Source organism: Lagopus leucura, unplaced genomic scaffold (assembly GCF_019238085.1).
Source record: "Lagopus leucura isolate 7727_CA_CO unplaced genomic scaffold, USGS_WTPT01 Super-Scaffold_100157, whole genome shotgun sequence".
NCBI lineage: Eukaryota > Metazoa > Chordata > Aves > Galliformes > Phasianidae > Lagopus > Lagopus leucura.
The window spans coordinates 47136230-47160013 of NW_024962334.1; the positions used below are offsets into that span (position 1 = coordinate 47136230).

The following is a 23784-nucleotide window of genomic DNA, read 5'->3' on the forward strand; positions in this document are numbered from 1 at the left end:
CCAGTGCCAGGCCAGCCCTGCTATGTAGGGCAGGAAGAAAAGAAGGGCCCCGTGCCCTCACGGCATCCCAAAAACACTGCATGGGGGGGAAAGAATGTCCCTAACAGAGACAGCGCGGGGCAGACAAAGGCCTTGTGCACATTTATTTCTTATAGACAGATATATTATTCTTTTTCTTTCTTTTCTTTCTTTTCTTTTCTTTTTTTTTTTTTGTAAAAGAGCTAGAAATCGATAGAAAAAAACTTTGGGGGGGAGGGGGGGATGCAGCCGGCTCCTGGCCAGCGGGCGTGAGGGGGGGGGGATGTGGTACCCCCTTCCCAGCAAGGGTCCCCCCCCCCAGCACCTCCTCACCCCCCGTGCACGTGCTGTTGCCCCCATCCCAATGGGGCTGGATAAGGCCACGGCATGGGGCCGAGCATGCAGCCCCCGTTGGGGCTCAACCCTCCTCATCCTCACCCCCCCCCGGCTCGCAAGGGGCTCGGGGCGCTGCTGCAGGAGGATCGGTGTCCCCCTTCATGCCGTGCCCCCCCAGGAGGGGCCGGGTGCTGTAGGAAGGCCATCGGGGCCGGGTGTGGGGTGCCAGCCTAGGACTTGCCCTCGGTGGGGTTGTATTCCGTTTCGCCAGCTGAGACCTGGGAGATGCGGCGGGTGGAACGCCAGAGCCGCCGGTGGAACTGGCCGGGGCGCACCTAGGGGAGGGGGAGGTCAGCAATTACCCCACAGCTCATCTCCATTCCCTTCCATATCTCCATTCCCACCCTCTTCCACAGCTCCAAGCCCATCCTCATCTCCTTTCACATCCCCAACTCCGTCCCCATCTTCATCTCCTATTTCTTCCGCCAACTCCAAATTCATCCTCACCCCCCCATCATCCCATTCCAAGTTCCCGTTCCAGTCTTTCCTCCATCTTCTGCATCCATTTCCTGATCTGCATCCCCATCCCTATCCCCAGTTCTTTCCCCAACCCCACCCACAACTCCCTCTCTTCTCCCACTTCCATCCAAACCCCATACCCTACCCTTGGGTGGATCCTCATTCCCACCCCATCTCATCCATCCTGTCTGTCCTACCCCAATCCATTCCATCCATTCTGTCCCAACCCAACCCATCCTGTACCAATCTAACTCATCCATTCTGTCATGCCCCATCCCATCCCAACCATTCTGACCCAACCCAACAGTCCCCATCCTCACCCAATACACTCATTCTGCCCCACTCCACCCCAAACCATCCCAAACTATCAATTCTGTCCCATCTCATCCCACCTCAACCCATCCATTCTATCCCATCCCATCCTGACCAATTTCAACCCACCCCATTCCCTCCCAATCCACTCATACTCTAACCCATCACCATCTCCATCCCTCCCTGCTCTGGGAGCAATGAGGACAACCAGAGCTCCCCAGTCCAGCTGAGCACAGGGGATGCATCTCTGCGGCCCCCCTCCACCTCCAGCCCTGACCTCCCAATCCCTATGGCTGTGCTCACCTCTGCAGGTTGCCCGGCCCCCACCACAATCAGCTTGCCATCTTCTAGCCCCACAAGGATGTGGCTCTTCTCCTTGGTCACCGACACGCTGTGGATGGGCACTCGCATGGGCAAAGGGTGCACTGCTGCCTGGAGGCTGCAAAGAAGAGAAGATGTGGCAGATGGGAACTTATGGGAGTCTCAAGGGGGTGTCAGCAGGACGGGCACAGTGACATCAGATGTCACATTGAGTGACACGGTTCAGTGGGCATGGTGGTGATGGGCTGATGATTGGACTTGGTGATGTGAGAGGTCCCTTCCAGCCTTAATGATTCAATTATTCTATCCCTCACCTCTGGAGGTCACGGATCTCCAGCCCACACTGCATGGTCCCCAGCACCACAAACTCCTCCGTCATGCACATGGCCGTCACCTCCTGGTCCAGCGGGACGGAGGCAAGGTGCTTCCCATTCACTGAGTAGAGGTGCAGCGTGAATTTATCCTTCAAAAGAGAGCAAAATGAGGGATAACAGAGAGGAGGGAGTGGGGGACATGGGGACACCAGCCCTGCCGTGCCACCTCACCTTCAGGGAAGCGCGCTCACCCACAGCGGTCTGGGTGACAATCTGCCCCTCCGGCCCCACAGCCAGGTGGGTGATGGCAGCGGGCAGCGAGCTCTCGCAGGGGGGCCACAGGGACTTCATGAAGAGCCCCCGTTGGATGGTGTGGATGATGATGGTGCCATCCTAAGGAGAAAGGGGACAAGGTAGCCGTGGTTGGTGCTGCCAACACCTAGAGATGAGCCACGCCACCTGCCCTGGCTGACCTTGGAGCCTGAGACAGCCATGTCCAGCTCGGTGCTGATGGCCACGCACGTCACCTCGTCATCGTGGCCGTACAGGACCTGGATGGGTTTGGGGGCCAAGCCGCTGGAAAACCCGCCCTGTTGGAGGGCACACAGGGACCTCAAGGACCTTGCTGTGCCACTGCACACTCCCAGCAGTGACTGTCTTCATGCTAAGAGCTGGCACAAAGTGCAGCTCCCTACCTGCTGCAGGACCTGCCACACCATGCAGGTGGTGTCCCGGGAGCCAGAAATGAGGTAGATGCCACACAGGTCGAGTGCCAGGCAGGTAACAACATCTGTGACATGAACGGAGACACCGTTGAGCTGCTGCTCCTGTGCCAAGGTGTCTCAGCATCAGGTGGCACTGAGAGAGACGCAGAGATGGTGTCTGGGGAGATGTCCCTGCACAGTCCTGGCACCCCATGGAGGGGGATACTGTACCTATGTGCCGGGTGATGTGCCCAATGACCTTCCCCTTGCCCAGCGAGGTGACGCGCAGGCTGTTGTCCCAGTGTCCCCCACTGAAGAGCAGTTTCCCATCGGGGGACACAGCCAGAGTGCGGGAGCACAGGTCGGCACCGGGGGCAAAGGGGCCCTGCAGGAAACGCTGGGTCCTGGAGTGGAGGGACATGGGATGATGACAAGGACACAGGCAGGTGAATGGCACCACCAGCACCCCACGATGCTGTGTGACCCAAGGAACCCAGGGACAGAGGATATCCTTGCGGGCTCACTTTGCATTGGAGACGGTGGGGTCTTTGGTGAAGCTGAAGTAGTTGGAGATGTTCTTGTCGTAGGGCAGCCAGCTGTGGGTCCCCAGCAAGCCGTTGGCACTCACGGTGACCTGGGCAGAGGTGGTGACAGCTGTGACACGGCCCAGGGACACCCAACACCAGCATCCTCCAGTTCCCCTTTGCTCACCAGGACATCGGGGGATCCCTGAGTGATGAAGGAGTGCGCCTGGTTCTTGGGGACCACAGCTTGCACCAGGGACACACCATCGCTGATGCCCTGCAGGGAACACACAGTCAGTGTGTCCCCTCCTCATTGGTGCCCCTGCCACCCCATGTCCCTGTTCCCACCTCCACAAAGAAGGACTTGAGCTGGTCCAAGTTCTCGAAGACGTTGGGTGGACGGGTGTCCAGGCGTGCGAGCCTTCGGGCTGCACTCTCAGCTGACATCCGGGCAGGATGGGGTTCCTGGGGGGACAAAGCCATGAAAACGGGGTAGCACCTCCTCAAACGAGGCAGGGGGCTTTAGTTTTTCGGAAGGAATGAGCCACCTTGAGCAGCTGGCAGGGTGTCTGCCCGAAGTTGCTGATGATACCCTCCAAAGCCTTCCTCTGTGTCTCATCAGCAATGGCATCCAGGTCCACAGCACCTGGGGATGGGGGTGTCAGTGAGGCCGCCAGTGGGCACCCCCCCCACCCTGTCCCCCTGGCTCACCCTCATATGTGCAGTAGTAGAAGACGTTGAGGGCCTCCACAGCAGCTGGGCCTCGCTGTTTGTACCCAAAAATGAGATCGATCCACTCGTGGAGGTGGGCTGAGACGTACTCTGATTCCTGAATGGACACTGGGTGTCAGCAGGGCTGGGAATGCCCGTTTTCTCCCCAAAACAATCCCACTCCAGCATCTCACCAGGGCTTTGCGGTGTTGGTAGATGAAGTCCTCACGGGAGCGTGCCCACCGTGGCAGCACCACGTCGCTCACCTTCTCGTTGGACATCTGCAGGCAGCCCAGATCAAAGCCTGTGGGCAGAGTACAGCCAGCAGTCAAGGCTACAACCATCCTGTCCCCATCCCCATCCCCATCCCCATCCCCATCCCTCCATCACCATTCTGGTTCTCCAAGAATTCAGGGAAGTAGAAGAACTCAGGGATGAGCTCCTTGACGTCCACAGGGTTCTCCATGCGGGCTTGCCATGCTGCTGGCACCGAGTGGAACTGCCTGTCCGAGCAGTCGAACCTGGTGGCACGGGGCATCTGTGGGACCCTGGGGGTGGCAGTGGCTCTGCCCCAGGCCCTGGGTCCCACTGCTGGGTGCTCACCGGCCGCTCTGAAGCTGGATGTGCAGCGTGGTGAAGGGCTCAGTACGGATCAGGTAGTGCATGACGCCCGCTGCGTTAGAGTAGTGCGTACCGTAGTGAAACTTGTCCACAGTGCCTGTGGGGTCTTCAAAGCTCTCATACCTGCGGTGGCAAAGCAAGGGTGTCAGGGCAGGAGCTCTGATGCCCTGGTCCTTCTTTTCTGGGGCCACTCACTTCTCCTTCACATCCCGTGCATGCCTCTCATTGGCGACCCCAATGGGTTTGGACAGGTCCCGAAACACAGATGGGTTGGTGAGGTCAAGCGTCTCCGAGACGTAGTCCTGCAGGATCCAAGGGAACTGGGTGGGGAAGGAAGTGAGTCAGGTTGGGGGGCTTCCAGGGCTACTGTTCAGTTTGGGGAGGGGATGCAGAGTGCTCACCACAGGGTACTGTGAGAGGTCATTGTAGGTGCGTCCTGCAATCGTATTCAGCTGCATGAGGTACTCAAAGTTGGAGATCTCCCGCAGAACCCATTTCTGGAGCAAAGAGATGACGGCAGAGATGGATGTGGGGGCAGAAGATAGAGCAAACTCCATAGCTGTCCCCACTGGGGGCAACCCTTCATCCTCTCTCAGGAGTATATGGATACCTGGGTGAGCCCTGAGGCTTTCAGCAGCTCCTGAGGTGAGCGGCTGCCAAAGTAGATCTGGTTGGGGGGCCGTAAACCCAGGATGCAGGAGTAGACCTTGTTCCTCACCTGCAGGGATGGAGACAGGAGCCCTGGTGAGCTCAAGGTTCCCACACAGACATTAACATAGCCCTAGGACATTGAGGAGGTGCCTGGCTGGAGACTGGGCGATCTGGGGTGCTGTCACCTTCTTTTTGAAGTTGAGGAAGTAGTTGGCCTGGTCGATGAAGAAGAGCTCAAGTGCAGAGCGGCGCAGGTTGTAGCGGCGCAGGTGGACCTCGCGCAGGTGGGACAAGGGGCGCTTGAAGTCGTAGCCAATCCCTGCAGGGACAGCACAGAGCACCACAGGCTTCAGTGACCCACAGCACAGAGACAGGCAGGGGATGAGGTAGAAATTGGGGACAGCACCACCCCAGGGAGCAGCCTGGGCCTGGCCCACATCAAGGAAAGCACCCCAGAAGGGTCAGCATGCACGGAGATGGACTTCAGGGGGGACGGGGGATGGATAGAGGCATCTTCATTCCACTTGAGGAGCAAGGACCCACTCTAACTTTTCTAAGACCAGTGATTAAGCAGAGATTGAGCCTCAGTCACGCCATCCCAAGCTCTCCCAGGCACATGTTGTTACCTCCCTCTGTCTCCTCCTTTTCACTGCTGCCATCGTAGAAGTAGACATGCTGGGTTGTCACCTCCAGGCGGCCAGGGACAACAGCCACCGTTGTGATGAGCTCGCAGTCCTCTGAGACCACCAGCTTCTCCCGCTGGTTCTGCTCCTTGGGCTCGGCCCTGAGTGACACAGGGTGGTGAGAACACTCCCAGCCTGGGGGAGCAAGTGTAATGGAAGGGGATGGGGACACTCACTGGATGTCCAGGATGGGGAGATCCTCCTCAGCCAGCTGGTCGTCTTCCAGCTCGCTCACCTTAGCCTCCTTGGCCATGGCAAGTGGGAGGGACTCAGCAGGATTGTGGAGGTTATCAGCTCCTAAAATGAGGAGGGGTCAGTAAGCATCACACTGGCAGGGGGAACAAGGGGTCAAGGAGCCCCTAGGAGCCTCACCCAGGTTGTCCCGCAAAGCGCTGGCCTCCAAATGCTGGTCAAAATTCAGGTTGGGCACCAGCTTCAGCCGCATCCTGGAGTAAGTCTCAGCACTTGACAGCTTCCAGCGAACCTCGGGTGGGTTCCTGAGGGCGGGATGGAGTAAGGCAGCCCAGGCCCCCATCTGTGATCCTCTGCATCCAAGGGGGGGACAATGGGTGCTCACCGGTCAGCCCAGGCGGAGCGAGGTGAAGTGAGGAGGCGGCACAGGGAGCGCCACTGCTTCAGCACTGTGCTGTGGTGGTTGTTGGCTTGCTTGAGCACGTTGGCATGCCGGGCATTTTCAGCCTTGGTACGTTTTGCCACTGGCTCCAGCACCAGCTCCTGCCAAGGGAGAGGGAGGGTGAGGTAAAGATGGGACTTGGGGAGGTCCCAGGGGCAAGGAGAGCATCCCCGGGATGATATCTCAGAGCTGAAGAGCATAACATTCATATCATTGGGACAATATCTCTTGGAGTGTGGAGGATGTCTCCAGGATAACATCCCTGAGGAGCACATCCCCAAGATCATGTCCCCATGGTGAGAAGCATGACCCTGGGGTGACCCTCAAATGATGTCCCTGGTGTGAGAAACACGTTCCTAGGGTCAGGGATATCATCATACAGCTGTGCTCCAGGGGTATGGAGTATATTACTGGGATGATGAGAACCCTGAGATGAAGAACACATCTCCAGGATCATGTCCCCAAGGTGAAGAGCACGATGCTGGGGTGGGGAGCACGTCTTGCAGATGATGTCCACAGGATAAGAAGGGACATCCCTGTGACGACATCCAGGGGCGAAGAGCGTATCACTGGGACAGTATCTCTGAGACGAGAAGGACATCCCCAGGATAACATCTCTGGGATGAGGAGCACATCTCAAGGATCATGTCCTCAAGACAAGGAGCATGTTCCTGGGGTGAGGAGTATGCCCTCAGGGTAAGGAGCACAACCCTAGGATGACATTCTGGAGTGAGGAGCACATCTCCAGGATTATGTTCCCGAAGTGATGAGCATGACCCTGGGGTGAGGGAAAGGAGCATGCCCACAGAATGACATCTTTGGGTTTAGGACCACGGCCACAGGATGAGGAGCCCAGCCCCATGGTAATGTCCCTGGGGCCAGGAGGAGGCAGCACCTGAAACATTTTCCTGCTGTCTGCCTTGTCCCGCTCCCTCCGCAGGGAGCTGCTCATCATGGCATCGTAGCAGGCATTCCAGAAGTTGGACATGTGGTCGTGGCTTTTGGCAAATGTGTCCATCTCAAACTGGGCCATGGTGGGCTGCACCTGAAGAGAAGTAGGGAAAAGAGAGATGTTGCAGGGCGCATTGGCACCAGCACCATCTATTGTTCATCCAGCTATGAGCATCTCTTTTTTGGAGGTCAACCCTGCATGGAACTGTGCTGTCCCAGCCCACTGGCAACGGTGGAACCCAGCTCCAACATGTTACTCAAAGTTAATCACAGAATCATAGAATGGCCTGGGTTGGAAGGGACCTCAAGGATCATGAATCTCCAACCCCCCTCCATATTTATTACTAGACCAGGCTGCCGAGGGCTCCATCCAACCTGGCCTTGAACACCTCTAGGGACAACTTCTCAGGGCAGCCTGTTCCAGCACCTCACCACTCTCACCACTTCCCTCTGACAGTTAAATCTTCCCTCCCTCAACTTAAAACCATTTCCCCTTGTCCTGCTGTTATCTACCCTTTCAAAGAGTTGATTCCCCTCCTGTTTGTAGGCTCCCTTTAGGTACTCAAAGGCTGCAATGAGATCACCCTGCAGCCTCCTTTCCTCCAGGCTGAACAAGCCCAGCTCCCTCAGCCTATCTCCGTAGGGGAGGTGCTCCAGTCCCCTGATCATCTTTGCAGCCCTCCTCTGGACCCTCTTTAAGCTTCAGAAAGGTTCCCCAACACCCGCAGCGATACCACCCCATACCCCACAGCACCCACGTGCTTCTCAATGAAGCTCCTCCATTCAAGGGTGGTGCAGAACTGCTGGAAGTCCTCATAGAACGTGGGGCTGCCATTGGTGGGAGGCAACGAGGGCAGGAACTGCTGCAACTGCAGAGTCTCGTAGCACTGGTCCATGAGCGTGCGCACAATGGGCACCAGCCAGGAGAAGGTCTCTGATTTGGCATCCAGTGAACGCTGCAGTGGGGTCTCCAGCTTGCCCAGCAGGTAGCAAGCTTCATCTTTTTTGGGGGCTGTGGAAGTCTGCAGTAAACTGTGCAGCTTCACGTAGGCCAATGAGTGCAGCTGAGGGGACACACACACACAGATGGGGCATTAAATGGAGCCACCCAAAAGAGCTGAAGTCTGCTCCGGAGCCCAGGGAAGGGGTGACCTACCTGGGGGTCCTGCAGCAGGATGTAGCCCACCAGGATGCGCAGCCCTGTCTGGGCCATCTCCTTGAGGTCAGAGGTGCCATTGGCTGGGTGGTACCAGACGCCCAGCTTGTCCAGCAGGCTGCTCACCCCCTCATAGATCTTGGGGTGGGGGGAGAAAGGGGGACAGAGTGAGTCCTCACAAAGCCAGCAGGTCTGTCCCCAGCTCCCAGACCTCACTGACTTTGCTTGCTGTGGGTTTGCGTTATGGGTAGGGGATGGGATGAGGGTTGGAGTTAGGGCAGGGAATTAGGTGAAAGCATGTTTGGCATCAGGGTAGCAGGTCGGGGCTTAGAGTGTGGGCTTATGGTAATGGTGTAGGGCTAAGATTAAGTGTTAAGATTGGGATTAGGTCTGATTAGATTTCCAGGTTATAAGTTAAGTTAGTGTTTAGAATATAGGGGTAGGGTTATAGGTCTGATTATAGGTTTTAAATGAGGGACAGGGTATAGGATTAGAGATAGGACTAGGTATAGGGTTTGGGTACATGATGGTTGTGTAGGGCTAAGGGGTTAGGATTAGGGTGTAGGGCTAGGTTATAGGATTGGGGTTAACAGTTAGAGTATAGTGTTAGGGTAAAGGTTTAGAATCAGGTTAAGAGGTCAGATTTATAGATTATGGGCTAGGACAAGGTTTTAGAATTAAAGCATGGGTTAGTTTCTAAGACGAGGTTTATAGGCTACAAGTTAAGGGCAGGGTTGAGGGTCAAGGATTAACAGGGTTAGTGGTTAGCATTAGGGTTAGGTTTACAACAGGGTGTTCTGTTAGATTTAGGGTTAAGACCTATGGTTAGAGCTGGGGCTTATGGCAAGAGCACACGGATGGAGCTTAGATTTAGGGTTAGTTTTAGAGGTTGGGGCTGGATTTACAGGTTATGGACTAGGTTTCAGAATTAGGCCATGGGTTACTTACTAGGGTTAGGCTTGTGGTTTACAGGTTAGGGGCTAGGTTTAGGGTCAGGGCTGATTCCACGGTTAGAGACTAGCACAAAGGTGTAGGGTTCGACCTCGGACCCTGGCTGCAGCCACGCACCTTCTCACTCCACAGGGCCTGGTTGTTGTGCCCCTCAGAGAACAAGAAGTCCTGGAGCAGTCGCAGCAGCTTGAGTGCATTGTGGGTGAGGCCGGGCAGTGCAGCTGGCCCCGACTCCTTCAGGTCCGTCAGCGCTGACTCCAGCATCATCTCCAGCAAGCTGTGGGACAGCAGGTGGCTCTGCAGGGTGGCCACCACCCCGGAACAGCCCCACAGTACATCCACAGAGCCTGTATTCCCCCTGCAAACCTGCGCTTGATCTCATCGGGGGACCGCACCAGCTCACACGCCGTGCCCAGCTTGGTGAGGACAGAGAAGACCTGGCCACGCTCCCTCCATGCAGCATCATCCCAGCCCTCCACCCCGCGCCACGTCACCGAGAAGATGATGTTGGTCAGGAGGTTGCACAGCTCCTCCTCAGGTGTTTGCTACCACAGGAGGGGGAAAAGCATTAGAGATTCCCAACAGTATCACCTTTTTGGGCAGCGCTATGGATTTGGGGCTCACCTGAGGGTTGCTGGTGTTGGAGATGTTGTCACTGGGCAGAGCATCCTGGTAGCTGCTCTCATCCAGCACATTGGAGAGGCTGGAGCTCTTGCGGTTTCGCATTCCTGGAAAGGGTTTGAAGCTCTCCAGGGGTGAAGGGGTTCCGGGGCCGCTGGCAGGTGTCTGTGCACCACTCTCGGCTGTGGCAATGGAGCTGGTGCTGGCCAGGTCAAGCCCCAGGTCGAAGGGTGAGGTGGAGAAAGGCGAGAGTGGGTGGTAGACCCCATCAAAGGGGACATCCCCAGGGTTGGAGGAAGAGCGGCTCGCCCGGTCGGAGGAGTCGAAGGACTTGAAGTTGTAGGAGTGGAAGGACTTGGCGCGACCACTGGGCGAGATGGAGTGGTCGGAGAAGCCCTCAGAGAGCTCCTGGTCTGAGGCTTCGTATCCCAGTGGCAGGAAGACGTCCACCTCCTGCAGCTCAGCTGGCAATGGGCTCATGCTGCCCATGTTGTCCTTGCCCACCTCAGTCTCCTTGCTGGGGTGGTCTGTGAAGCGGAGGAGCTCAAGGCAGCCCCCACTGCCCGAGTGGCTGAGGCTGTGCTGGCGGGACTCATAGGACTCCTTGACATACAGTTTGGTGAGCGTGTCCTGCCAGCCCGCCAGCCTGGCCAGCTGCCTCACCATGTCCTGCTGTGCGTAGATCAAGTGGAAGAGCTGCAGAAGGAGAAGAGGGATCCAATGGAGTCACCTCAGCTCTTCTCGGGGTAGCTGGACCCTCTGAATGGCTGGGGATGGATGATCACCAATGGCTCTGCTCACCTTGCGGCAGATATCGAGCCGGACGGTCAGGTCAGCCCGGTGGGACAGGTAAACCACAGCCACCAGGTCCTTGTAGTTAGGAGGATCTGCAGGCAAAGAGAGAGGGCTTTTTGTCTCCCAAAGCGACAAAAGGTCCCCAGGCTTACCCACAGCCAGCTGAGCCCTGTAGTAAGCCAACAGGATGGCCTTTGTGGTATGATTCAGGATGGGACAGGGTGGACTTGGGCAGGACACACGGTACCTGCCCCAAGGACCTGCTCTGAGAGGCAGCGGAAGAGCAACATGGAACTGGGGATGTCGCTGAGGCAGGCAATGAGCCCCTGGTACCCAATGTCCTTCAACTTCAGGCGGCTCTTGCAGCGCTCAGGGACCTTCTCGTACTTCAGCATCTTGTAGAGCACCTGGCAAGGTAGAGAGGGATGGTGATGCTGTTGTAGGGACACCCCCAGCCCCAAGGAACAATACCAGAGACATATCTCACCCTGAAGACTCTTTCCCGTACTTCATCTGAGAACTTCTTCTGTACCAGCAGTGAGAAGAGGACTTCCACGTGGCCTGGCTCAAAGAGGAAGGCAAAAAGCTGCTCCTGGGAGGGCGAGCCCTTCAGCAGGCTGTGTATCACCTCCAGCGCTCCGCAGACCTGCAGGCAACAGGGACGGCTGCATGCTGTCCTCCATGCACCCCAGCAGTACCTAAGTGCCTTTTCCCCACTTGCCTGTTGACCACTGCCAAGAGCAGGGGCAGCCCTAGTTGTCTGGGGACAATGTTTAGGGTGATTTGGTGGGACCTGGATGGCCTGAACTCATACCTGCTGCTCATCCTGTGCTGCGGCCACATAGTTCAGCAAGCTCTGCATCTCCTCCCCAGAGAAGCTCCTGCAGAAAAAATCCTTCACCAGGCTGAAGAGGGATGTCTGTACCGTTTTGATGTCATCAGTAGCTGTGGACTTCTCCCTGGAGGAACTGAGGAAGAGATGCATGTGGAGGATGCCCCATCCCTGCATACACTCAAGGTCAGGCTGTATGGGGCTCTGAGCAACGTGATCAAGCTGTAGGTGTCCCTGTTCGCCGCAGGGCACTTGGATCAGATGACCTTTAGGGGTCCCTTTCAACTCATATTCTATGATACTCCCACTGGGTAGTCCACAGCCACCCTCTTTCTCCTTGTCCCTTATCATCAGCACAACCCCAAATCCCAACATGAAGCCTGAGCAGCTCCTGGACAGTGAACATCCCTTCAGGCCAACTGTGCACACAAGACAACATTTACCCCATGTATTGGGTCTCTGAAGGGACAGGGCACAGGGCGCAGAAGCGCCTATCGCAATGCTTCCTCGATATGCTTGCAGGGGGAATACGATCCCAAATAAAAGCATCTAACCCAATGTGCAGCTGCCAGAGACCAAGCCCACCATGGTGCTGGTGCCTGGGGGCTAGATGCCCCAGCTACAAGCAGCAGCTCACCCGTAGTACGTCCGGATGGAGTCGAGGATGTATTGCACCCCGTATTTCTTGCGGATGCGCTGCTTGTGGTCCTTGACGACGTTGGCCAGGTACTGGATGTGACCTGCATGGAGAGGCCGTGAGCGGCCCTGGTGGCCACACCACCATCCCAGAGATCCCTGCAGATGCCCCTGCTCCCACCTAAGCGGACAGCAAAGTCGCTGTTGCTCCAGATGCGGAAATCAAAGAGGAGATGCTGGTAGAGGAGGTGCAGCAGCAGTCCACTGCCCTCAGAGGCCACTTGCTCCATCAGGATCTGCGAGGCCATCAGCGTGCTCATATCCAGCAGTGGGCTGGACACCTGCCCAGGGTGAGAGGGAAGGTTTGTAGCATGGGGAGAGACCCAGGACGGAGCCTGGTAGCTGTGGCAGCCCCCACCTTCTGCAGCAGCGCACCGATGATGGCCGGCCCGTGGCACTGCACCAGGCTCTCCTGGTTCACTGGGTGGTTGCGGATGAAGTTCTTCACAAGCAGCAGGAAGGCAGCCACGCTGTTCCTTTCCAGCCTGCTCTCTGCAAGGCACAGGGCAGAGCTGGGAGCCATCAGCCCTGCTCCCTACGGGCTCCTTCCCACCTCTGACCATGATGGGCATCCTGGTGACCCTGTCACTGACTTTCCTCCATGTACTTGCCATCCCATTCGCCCGTTTCCCTCCAATTTAACTGAGTGGAAACCTCAGCTGCTCTGAGCTCCCTGAAAGTTAGTAGGAAGAAATCTCTCATTTCCTATGGGGGTTAAGGCTTCTGCATGAACCTAAGTGTACGATAAGACATCAGAGACTAAAAGCAAAGTCAAAACAGAGGTCAGCAAACTTGAATCACCTTCATCTTCCCAGAACTTCTCACTTATGACTAATTTGGTCATAATAACCTGAAAATACGTCAGCAACAGCAAGGTTTCTCCGTAACATCATAGATCTTGGTGTTCTGGGCAAGACAATACCAGCCAAGCATAGGCAGCATCTATGTGGCAGTGGGGTTACCTCCAGCCACCTGAGCAGTGTGGCTCCTGCCCCACATCCCCCTCAGAGTCCTCACCTGAGGACCTGCCCAGTGGGATGAGCATGCCCTGGGCATTCCTGGAGGACGTCAGCTCTGGCCCTACGAGGTCATTGGTCTCCTGCTCGTCCTCAGATTCTTCCTTCTTGGTCACCACTTGCTCGAGCAGGGGCAGCAGGACACCCATCCCACCCACACAGTTGACCACGTCCTGCCAAGAGAGGTGAGAAGGTTTGCTGTGTGCTCCCGAGTGCTGCGTGGTGATGGTCGTGTACAGAAGGCAGCTGCATATCCACCCAGAGCCAGGGATCCACAGGACCTATCCTGCCCAAGGGACAAGGCCCTATGGCCAGCAAAGAGTGAAATATGCCTTGATCTATCCTACAACACACCTCCAACAGGCTGCTCAGAAGCATGTGTTCCCCTGCAGTGACCATTCATGGAGCCCAGTCTGGACACTGAGAGCCCACAAGGCACAGATGTCCTTGGGAGGGCCATGGAATAAGCTGGATTTCAGTGGAGCTGTAGGTCCTTGCTGGAACCAATACCATCTACTCCCTCAGCTCCCCTGCTGGGGAACCACCTTGGCCATGTAACACCTCACAAAAGTCCTGTCCTGAACCCAAAGGTACCCTAGGTCATGGGGTCAGGATGGGCCACCTGGCACCCAACATACCTTGACATCCCAGTTGACCACCTTATGCCCCGTCAGCCTCCCGTCCAAACCATGGCTGGGAGAGAGGTCCAGGCAGATGTTATTTCTGCAGGCCTAGAAGAGAGTATCCCAATCTATGAAGACAGTGGACACTTGCTGGGCACAAGACAAGAGGGAAATTAAAAGAAGGAAGGTTTAGAATAGATATTAGAAGGAAATTCTTTACTCAGAGAGTGGTGAGGCACTGGAACGGGTTGCTCAGAGAAGCTGTGGATGTCCCACACCTGGCAGTCCTCAGGGCCAGTATGGCTGGGGACTGGGGCAACCTGATCTGGTGGATGGCGACCCTCCCCATGGCAGGGGTTGGATGTGGATGGGCTGTAAGGCCTCTTTCAACTCAAAACCAGTCTGTGATTTTATGGCTCTATGATATGATCAGTGTGTGACCCAAGAAATCTCAGTGGGAAAAGATGGGAAGGGATGAACATAGGCTCAACATCCCCTGCACAGAGAAAGATCCTGGTGAGTTCAGGTGAAGTGAGAGCTTCTTCATGGGTCTGTCCTCACCTGTGGGGTGTAGTACAGCAGAAGCTTGCTGCTGAGCTCCACAAGGTCACCTTCCAGTGTAAATGGAGACGCGATGTTTGGACCTGAGCAAAGAAAGAAGGGTCAGTGGGGAAGGGCTGGGGATGCATTTGCCACCAGAAGCCTCACTGACGTGTGCAGCCCTTACGTACCCAGGCAGAAGAGTGCCTTGACCTGGGTTTGCTGCAGCACTTCACAAAAGATAGCCACAGAGCCCAGGTGGCCCTCGAGGGAAGTAGGGGTGCCCCACTCAGTGTCCTGGCTGCCAGCTGCTGTGGTGGACACCACTCCCTCGGTGGGGGGCTGCAGGGGGGTCCAGACATGGGGTCCCAGGGTGGCAGGGAAGGACTGTGAGCGGCAGAGCACGGGATGTGGGGGGAAGGTCAGCTCCAGCCCATGGGACGGCGGTGGGTGGCTGCTGCTGGAGGCTGTTGTGGTGGTGCGGTGCCCCGCAGAGCCAATGCAGCAGGAGGTGAAGGACTGCATGGGAGAAGAGATCATGGAATCATTTCAAGAAAAGACCTTTAAGGTCATCAAGTCCAACTGTGAACCCAGAACTGTCAAATCTAGCTCAAATAGCTGAAATAGCTCCCTCTGCACCACATCTACAAGTCTTTCAAATACTTTCAGGGATGGTGACTCAAATTACTTCCTTGGGCAACCTGTTCCGATTCTACACAATCCTTTCAGTAAAGAAGTTCTTCCTAAGTTCTTAAACACCGCCAGGGATGGTGACTCCACCACTTCCCTGGGCAGCCTGTTAAGGAGCAGCATCCAGTTCCCAGCCAGTGTCACAGAGAAGGATGGTGCAGTGCTGGGGATGGCCCTGACCTCGTGGAGGGATGGGAAGCGGAGCTGCGCTGTCTTCCGTAGGTGTCCGTCTGCGTAGATGCTGACCACATTCTGGCCGAAAGGCCGGCGGCCAGCGACATGGACAACATCAATGCAGTGCTGTGGGGACAAGCAAGAGGTGTGAGGGGTATTCCCCATCACGAGGACGGCGATGGGGACATCACTCACCCAGGATGAGTCGTTGAAGGCCACCTCCGGCAGTGCCACCGTCATGTAGTCCTTCTTGGTGCAGACAGCTACCACCAGCATGCCGTCGGTGGTGAAGAAAGCCTCAAAGCCCGTCCCACTGGCTGTGAAGAAGCTGAAGAGAGGACAGCGCAGTGGGGACAGTCGCATCTTACCATCCTCACCCTCACCACCCCATCCTCACCTGTAAAGCTGTCTCCTCTTCGGTCTCGATGGTGGCCCGAACTCCTCCTCACTGAGGCAGAGCCAAGCATGGAAGGCAAAGGCACCTCCAGGCCACTTCTGGACGGCAGGCACCATGATCCCTGCCATGCCAGGTGTCAGGTCGAAGTACTGCAGTGCCCGTGGGGGTCCCTCAGCCCGTGCCATTCCCGAGAGCACCCGCAGGACTGGAGCTGTGTAGGGGTGGGCGCCCCGGCCCCGTTCACGCCTCAACAGCCTCAACAGCTGCCGCAGCTCCCCAGGCCGGATGGAAAGCCTGCCCAGCACACGTAGCAGCTCCAGCAGGTTTTCAGAGCAGGCAGGTGGAAGTGCTGGCTCTGAGGCCAGAGCAGCCAGCAGGCTGCCCACCATGCCTGCCTTGACGCAGGTGAGGCGGCTGGGCAGAGAGGCCTCGCATAGCTGCCGCAGCCGCTCTGAGAGGAAGAGCTGCAGCTCACGGCATGCCAGTGCTGGAAGCCAGGCCAGAAGCAGGAGCAGGGGCTGCTCGTTGCGGATGGGGCGTGCTGGGAAGGAGCTGTGGTCACCTTCTACTGCCTGCCGGAATACAGAAGATGGTTAGTGAGGTCCTCACCACATGGAGAGACGGATCCTCTCCTAGCCATTTTGGATACGTGGTGGAGACCTCTGTGTACCAAGCACTTTGGGAGACCCTTATCAGCCAAGTGTCTTGGGAGGCCCTTGTGCACATCATTTTGGGCCCCCATGCTTTAGGTGTGTTGGACACCCTCATGCACCAAGTATCTTGGAGACTCCCCTTCCCAAGGCATCTTGGGGACCCCGATGCACCAAGCATCTTGAGAGTCTCGTACATGAAGTCTTCTGGGAGACCTCCCTGCACCAAGTGCCTTGGAGACCCTCTGCAAAGCAAACCCCTTTGTGCACCAAGATTTTTGGGGAACCCCCTGCACCAAGACTCCTGGAGACCCTCGTGCAACAAATGACAGACAACCCTGTGCACCAAGCACCTGGGGAGAACCTCCTGCATTGAGCACCTTGAAGACCCCCACACACCCACCCAGCAGTCCCAGAGCAAAGAGCACAGCACTGAAATAGGCTCGAATCTCCCCAAAGCTGAGCATGATTCAAAGTTGAAGACAGTGTGACCACCTTAGGAGGGGGACCCAGAAGGGACTGGAGATGAGAGGGCTGAGATCAGCCTAGCTGCTCCACTGAGGTGCCAGCACAGAGTATTTTGCTTAGAGTGAAGGAGAAGAAGGCTTATGGGAGATGGGAAGGCTTCTGGATTAGCCAAGGGAGTGCTTACCATGTTGAGGAGCTCCTGAAGCAGGCGCTGCGTGGGCTGGCCTTGGCTCCTCAGCACCTCGTAGAGATGGGCATAGCCAATGCGCTCCTTAAACACCTCCTGCAAGCATGCACGTACATGAGGTCCTACAAAAGCCCTAGGACGAGCTGCATCACCCCAAGGCATTTCTTTGGGGTGAAAAACCCAAACCCCATCTGTGCTTGGGGACATCCTCCTCCCATTCCCACCTTTGCAGAGGGTGAGTTGCTCATGATGGCTGTGAGCACACTGATGGCATGGACTGCGATGGCATCGGAGCCGCTGTCGAAGACCTGTGGGACAGGTGGTGGGTCAGCTGTGGGCATCACCCCTAATCCTACCAGGCAGCTGAGTGCGGGGTAGTTTCTCAGAATACCTGCTGGAGCCCATTGCTGGCTGGTGGCTGCACAGAGAGCTTGTCGTAGGCTTCACCTGCGTCCTGTGGACTGTTGAAGTAGAGCTGGGGCGAGGAAGACAGAGACCAACAGAGTGTGGTGGAGGGATTAAAAATAGGGTTATGCACCATTCCTGCCCTGCTCTGGGGTACAGGGATGGTGCTGGAGTGGCTCCATCCCAGCACTGCTCAGGGTGTTTACAGTCACAGAGGCTGAGGATGGTGCAGGTGAGGATGCTGCAGTGCATGCAAGAAAAAATGCAAGAATAACTTTTTACATGGGCAGATAGTGATAGGACAAGAGAAAGTGGTTTTAAACTAAAAGAGAGGAAATGCAGGTTGGATGTTAGAAGGAAATTCTTTACACAGACTGCTCAAAGCAGTTGTGATCCCTGGCCAGGCTGGCTGGGGCTTTGGGTGCTTGGTCTATGGGAGGTGTCCATATGGCAGGGGGTTGGTACTGGATAGGCTTTAAGGTTGGAACCATTCTAAGATTCCGTAGTTCGTTCCATGACCTCATCTCAAAGCCCAACCCTGCTGTGTGCAGGCATACTGCAGCACTCTGGTACCTTGCTGTTCTGGAGGAGGCGGATGATGTGCTCAAAGCAGTTATTGCTCAGGAAGACGGCTTGCAGGACCGGCCGGTCATCACAGCTCAGCATGGCTGGGATGGCATCTACAATGGCAGAGTGGGGAACAGGGCTCAGCACCCACCCTGCTACCCTTCTCCCATGCTCCCAAACCCTGCTCCCCATACCCCAACTTACCCAACATCTGCACCCGCAGCGTGATGAGCCCTCCGGCCGCCTCCGGTGACACAGTGGTGGGGTCGGCGTTGAGCACTCTGAAGTACCCATCCAGCAGCACTCGCAGGGGCACAGGGCCAGGGCTGCTGGCATGTAGGGCATGCACTGCTGCCACCACACTGCTCAGTGTCAGACCCAGCAGCCCAAAGCACGGCGGGGGCCCTGAGCTCACCCGGCGCAGCACTCCCAGCAGCACCTCCAATGCTGCCGGCGTAATGGCTTGCAGCGCGTTGGACTGTCAGGGACAAAAAGAAAATTAAAAAGAAAAGAAAACAAATCTCTTTTTAATTTGGCATAAAATCCCATATTTAAGTCAGGTCAGGTGTTCAAGGCCAGGTTGGATGGGGTCCTGGGCAGCCTGGTCTAGTTTTAGATATGGAGGTTGGTGGCCTTGCCTGCGGCAGGGGGGGTTGGAGCTTCATGATCCTTGAGGTCCCTTCCAACCCAAGGCACTCTGTGATTCTATGATTCTAAGAATCTATGATATCTGCACAATGCATTGCTGCTTTCCTGCCTGCTTCTGGTATATGCAAATTAACTCCAAGCACATTTCAGAGCTGTTAATCAAGCTCTGCTTTCTTAAGCACCGGGTTGATTAGAACTTGCGTGTGCTCAGCACTGATTTTTCCAGCTGAGATGCTCTCAGCTGCATCCCAGATTTGAACATGTTATTGCTGGTGAGCAAGCTCTGCTGGATCAGTTTCAGTTTAGATATCTCCTTAACTTAATTTTTGCTTTTTAAAGGTAAAACCATGAATTTTGGCTTGCAATTTTAACTGTGATTCTATAAGGTTTTGCAGAATTAAGGTGTTTAATTGCAGCAAAGCATCTCACTTGTAATAAATAAGGCTTTGCCGTTTAGTCTCAGCACAGTTTGGGGAGTGAAGGTTTGGCAGAGCAGTGTTGTCTCCCGTGCCCCCATCCCACCTTGGCCCCGGAGAGGATGGCTCCAAAGAGGTGGATGAGCCGGAGCTGGAGCTCGTTGGGGAGCTGCCCACCAGGCTGGAAACATTCTGCAAGTACAAGAGAGGTGGCAGAAAATAAAAGGCAGAAATTCCCCTCTCCACCCATCCCACAACCTACCCTTGACCTTGTTGTTGATGGAGGGGGGAGGGAGTGCAAACCCCTCAGCTATTTTCAGCTTTGGCTGCAGCACGGGAAGATTGCTGTTGTGAAATCTAGAGGTTTTGGTTCTAAAATCAGGTTCAGCTGGGGAATGGGGATTCACAGCCAGCACCACTAACAGCTTGCTGGGACTTTAGGTGCTTTCTGCAGCCCCCTAACCCAGAGAGGGTTTCTATTTCACAGGTCAGTGATGGGGTTTTCAGAGCTTCCCCAGCCAAGCTGTGTTTCTGTCAGGTGCTAATAAAATAGGCCCAGCACTGTACACCATGGTGGGTAACCAATGGATTTAAAACTCAGGATAATAAAAAGACTTCAGCCTCCAGGGACTGCTGCCCAGACCACACAAAGCAGGGGGGCTGCAGGGAGCAGTGATGGCTGTACCTTGGAAGAAGGTGTTGAACTCGGGGGGCAAAGCGGCGGGGGCGAACTTGTATTTGCTCTTCTCCTTTGTGCTGACAACTTCTCTGGAAGGAGAGGAATGAGGAGCAGGGAGAAGAAGGGTACAGGATGCAGGGATCCATGCCCATGGTGCTCACCCGCTCAGCTGCCGGCGCCAGGTCTGGTAGGGGTCGAAGAGGCACTCGCAGAGGTGCAGGGCATACAGCATCACGCTCTCCAGCTGTGCCCCATCCTCCTGGCCACTGCGTAGCTGCCAGGGGCAGGCAGAGAAAGATTAATCCCAAATAATATCCCCAATACCCTCCTATGCCAGCTTCGTCCAATTGGGATTCATCCCTGTGCACAAAGATGCCACAAAGTGGTACCCAAGCATCCAAATGGTACCCAATAGGATTTAAGCCTGCACCCCAAAATGGTGCCCAAACGCTTGCTCCCATCCCACTTCTTTCCCCCTCTTTGCTACGATTTGGGGTCAGGTGGGTACAGAACAGCCCCTTCCTCATCCTGCCCCCTTATCTGCCCTCCCAGCACTGGGGATTGGGTTTGTGATGATGGCAATGCTCACCTTGCTCGCACAGATCCGCAGCAGCGCCAGCACCTCCGGGATGAAGCCGGGGGTTTTCTCGGTTTGGACATTTTCGAGGTTTCTGCAAGGTGTAAATGCCATGGGGAAGGGGTGGGGGGGGGAATAACACATCTAGAGAGGGGGATAAGTGCCAACCAAGGGCACGTCCTGGGCTGACCCCATCCTCCCACGCTACGCAGCCAAACCTCAAAGCCCAGTGCAGCCCCATTGTTCAGGACCTGGCTCCTATCCAGTGCTAAATATAAAGGCTTTGGTGGCTGGGAGGGAGGACAGAAGGACAGTCCTCTTGCCGGGGGAGCCTCTAGGGATGTTTCAGCAACCAGGGATTGGGTGGGAGCAAGCACAGGCTGCCATCAGCACAGCCTTATCTGCGGTGTACAGGCAGCGGCGCCAGGAGAGCAGCAGGCAGGAAGGGGCCAGACGGCCACCACAGGGCCCCCCCCGGGAGAGAGGAACAGGAATGGGCAGGGAGTGGCTGCTTAATGGAAAGGAGTAAGGGGGGGGAGTGGGGGATGCGATGCACTTGAGGGGCTATGATGCACCTGGGGAGGGCACAAGGAACGTAAGGGGACAAGATGCATTCTTTTTTCTTTCAGGGAGGGAGACTGGTGCTTCTTTTCTGGGGGGGGTCACAACGCTCAATGAGATTTTAGAGGAGTACGATGCACTTTTTGGGGGTCAGAATGTGATGTGTATTGAGGGGGACAATGTCACTGAGGGGCGACATGATGCATGTGGGGGGTACAGCACGTGCGGGGGGAGACTGTGCTTTTGGGGCAGGGAATGGGGAGGACGCAATGCAGTCTTTTGGGGGGGACACGACACAATGAACTTTCAGAGTGGACTTTTGAGAGGGGAATATGTACTTTTGTGAGGGGAGTGATGCACTTTGGGGGGGGAGGATGGGGTGCAGCTGGGATCTGTCCATGGCGGGGGGGGATCCTGCACCCACCTGCAGATGATGATGAAGAACTTGAGGAGCAGCAGTGCCTGCCCGAGGCGGGGCCCCTGCCCCACACACTGTGCCAGCCTCTGGCTCAGCACCTGCAGCACTTCTCGTGGCAGCACTGGGATCTCTGACACTGCCTCCTCTGGCCTGATGGGGGCGGGGGGAGGAAAATAAGTGAACAGAGAAGGGGGAAACGACAGGATGGGACTTACCCCCACCCCAGCCCGGTGCTAAAAACCTCCCATCTGGGGCCGGATGGCTGAAAACCGCAGCGGATGAGCTGCAGCAAAACCCCAAAGCTGAGTTCTGACTGGGTGGGGGAGGGAGGAAAGGGAGAGGGAAGTGGTGGTTTTTTAATTTCTTTTTTTTTGGGGGGAAGGGGGGTCACCCTCACCTGCGGGGCTCCAGCGAGGGCACGGCTATGACCTTCTCAAAGTTCATGACAAAGGCCTCCAGCCACTGCTGCAGGTATGCCAGGTCCTTCTGCAACAGGGAGGCTTGAGTTGGTTGTTTTTTTGGGGGGTGGGGGCACCCTTGTAGTGCCCACCTCCAAAGGGCAGCTGGGTAGTGGCCAATCAGCTCCCGCTAGGGATCCATCCTCCAGCCAATCAGCACAGCCTCTGGGAACTGTTGGCCAACGGATGCCTGGCACGGATCCAGTGCCATGAAGACTGGCCAATCAGCATGCAAAACAATCACAATCCCCAAATCCTCCCCTCCTTCCAACCCCTCCCCCCCACCCCCCCAGAACGGTTGGCCAATCAGCACAGCAAGTGGCCACACACCCCTGGAGCCATCAGCCAATCAGCATGCAGAACAGCACAACCTGTTGATCTATTGACCAATCAGCACGCAGAGAAGCAAAACCTGTAGAGTTGCCAACCAATCAGCAAACAGAGCACCTAGCTACCAGCCAATCAACAGCAACAGCACCTGGCCCTATAGGATGGTGCAGCCAATCAGCAGGTAGCGTGCGGGCCCCACTCCTCATGGGGTTGTGCAAGGGGTGATTCACCCAACGCTGTACAGCCATGGTTCCTGGATGTCCCTGTGCCCATACAGCACTCTGCAGTCACCCACGTCCCTCTGCACCCCACAAAATGCCTTTGGGTTTCCATGTACCCTACAGAGCACCATAGGGTCACCTCATCCCTCTGCACACCATGCAGCACCTTAGGGTGACCCACATCTCCATGCACTCCACGGAGAGGCCTGAGGTGTCCAGGCACCTCTGCACCCCATGCAGAACCCCAGGGTCATGCCATGCTTCTGTGGGAGTAATGGAGCACCTTTGGGTGTCCATGGACACCATAAGGCACTATGGGATCACCCAAACCCATGTGTGCCCCACAGAGCACTTTGGAATAATGCATGACCCCAGTGGGGCACCCCATGGTGTCCACAAACCACAGCAAGCACATTTGAATCACCCATGCCCTCGTGCACCCCACAGAGCACCTTGGGGTGACCCACGTCCCTGCACACCTCACGGAGCACTACAGCCCCGTGCAGAACCTTGGGGTGACCCACGCTTTTTGGGGTCACCCCTGTTCCCATGCATCTCATGGATGGGATCTCCCCATCCCTCTGCACCCCGTAAGCACTGTGGAATGTCCAAGCCCTTGTGCACCCCCCAAAGCACCCTTGGATATCTGTGCACCCCATATGGAGCACTCTGGGCTCACCCTGTTCCCACATACTCCAATTTGGCAGGGACTGTCCCTCCACCACCACCTGTGGCTCTACACCCCCCCCGGCACCAGCCCCCTAAAGCCCAGTATCCCGCAAGCCCCGCTCTCCCCTCAGCAGCTCACAAACCCCCCGCCGCCCCATTTAGAGGAGAGAAGCGCTCCTCCCCAGTGCCCCAGGGGCAGGGGGGGGGCTCACACCCCATTACCTGTGGGAGAGACGTGATGATGGGACACCCGCACGGCTCCATGGCCCCCGGTGCCGCCACCGCCGGAGCGAGGACGAGGAGCGGAAACGCACGCGGAGACATGCAGTGACGGGACCCGTGGGGGGGGTGTGTGTATGTGTGTGTGATGTTATTATTTTTTTCCTTCCACCCCCCCCGCTTTAGTTTGCTTAAAACATACGAGAGACTCAGGAAATGCCAAGTCACTCGTGGCCCCAACGACATTTCCTCCGGGGGAGGCTCACGCGGGGCCACTGTCACCGCTGCACACGGAGCTGTGGCAGCAACCCTCCGTGCCACCGCCGCCCTGGGGACACCCAACCCCACGGGTGCAGCGAGTTGGCCCGTTCTCAGCACCCCGCCTCGGTGGCACCCTGCTGCTGTCCCCCTGTCCGGCTGTCACTGTCACCTTACCGCGTGCCCCTTGTCCCCATGCCGGCGTCCCATGGTGCGCCGCTCGCCCCCGCTGTGCCCGCCCCGCTGGCAGATCCTGTTGGGTG

General features: G+C 56.5%; 1 protein-coding gene across 3 annotated transcripts; it reads right to left on the reverse strand.

The window, feature by feature from the left end:
* Nucleotides 1-291: 291 nt before the first annotated feature.
* Nucleotides 292-23358, reverse strand: NBEAL2 (neurobeachin like 2). 3 transcript variants are annotated; one of them, XM_042888469.1, is made up of 55 exons: nucleotides 23267-23358; nucleotides 21764-21852; nucleotides 21373-21516; nucleotides 20400-20481; nucleotides 19972-20084; nucleotides 19817-19899; nucleotides 19238-19323; nucleotides 18272-18545; nucleotides 18074-18180; nucleotides 17487-17570; nucleotides 17320-17403; nucleotides 17093-17191; nucleotides 15791-16362; nucleotides 15589-15721; nucleotides 15400-15519; nucleotides 14721-15048; nucleotides 14551-14633; nucleotides 14005-14097; nucleotides 13368-13539; nucleotides 12709-12842; nucleotides 12472-12631; nucleotides 12292-12394; nucleotides 11637-11790; nucleotides 11310-11468; nucleotides 11070-11229; nucleotides 10829-10914; nucleotides 10031-10723; nucleotides 9773-9951; nucleotides 9524-9683; nucleotides 8456-8593; nucleotides 8058-8363; nucleotides 7244-7393; nucleotides 6292-6449; nucleotides 6087-6211; nucleotides 5891-6011; nucleotides 5658-5815; nucleotides 5217-5350; nucleotides 4991-5098; nucleotides 4782-4877; nucleotides 4576-4700; nucleotides 4363-4503; nucleotides 4150-4280; nucleotides 3954-4063; nucleotides 3760-3877; nucleotides 3597-3694; nucleotides 3397-3513; nucleotides 3236-3325; nucleotides 3049-3158; nucleotides 2756-2928; nucleotides 2516-2610; nucleotides 2294-2410; nucleotides 2052-2213; nucleotides 1821-1969; nucleotides 1489-1624; nucleotides 293-689 (listed from the first exon to the last, which is right to left on the reverse strand). In XM_042888469.1, the coding sequence occupies exons 1-55, from the start codon at nucleotides 23306-23308 to the stop codon at nucleotides 585-587; spliced, it is 8247 nt and encodes a 2748-aa protein (XP_042744403.1). In that variant the 5' UTR covers nucleotides 23309-23358; the 3' UTR covers nucleotides 293-584. The 3 variants fall into 3 exon arrangements, with proteins under 3 accessions (XP_042744404.1, XP_042744403.1, XP_042744401.1); XM_042888467.1 differs by having other exon boundaries at nucleotides 17487-17585; XM_042888470.1 differs by lacking the exon at nucleotides 15400-15519 and having other exon boundaries at nucleotides 292-689; nucleotides 17487-17585.
* Nucleotides 23359-23784: the final 426 nt, after the last annotated feature.

What these genes read in the sequence shown, in the direction of transcription:
- NBEAL2 (XM_042888467.1), bottom strand. Translation starts at nt 23,308, where the DNA reads ATGGAGCCGTGCGGGTGTCCCATCATCACGTCTCTCCCACAG. An exon ending in GTTCAACACCTTCTTCCAAG is followed by an intron (nt 19,324 to 19,816) that starts GTACAGCCATCA and finishes TTGTACTTGCAG; the next exon opens with AATGTTTCCAGCCTGGTGGG. An exon ending in CCTTCAACGACTCATCCTGG is followed by an intron (nt 15,520 to 15,588) that starts GTGAGTGATGTC and finishes TTGTCCCCACAG; the next exon opens with CACTGCATTGATGTTGTCCA.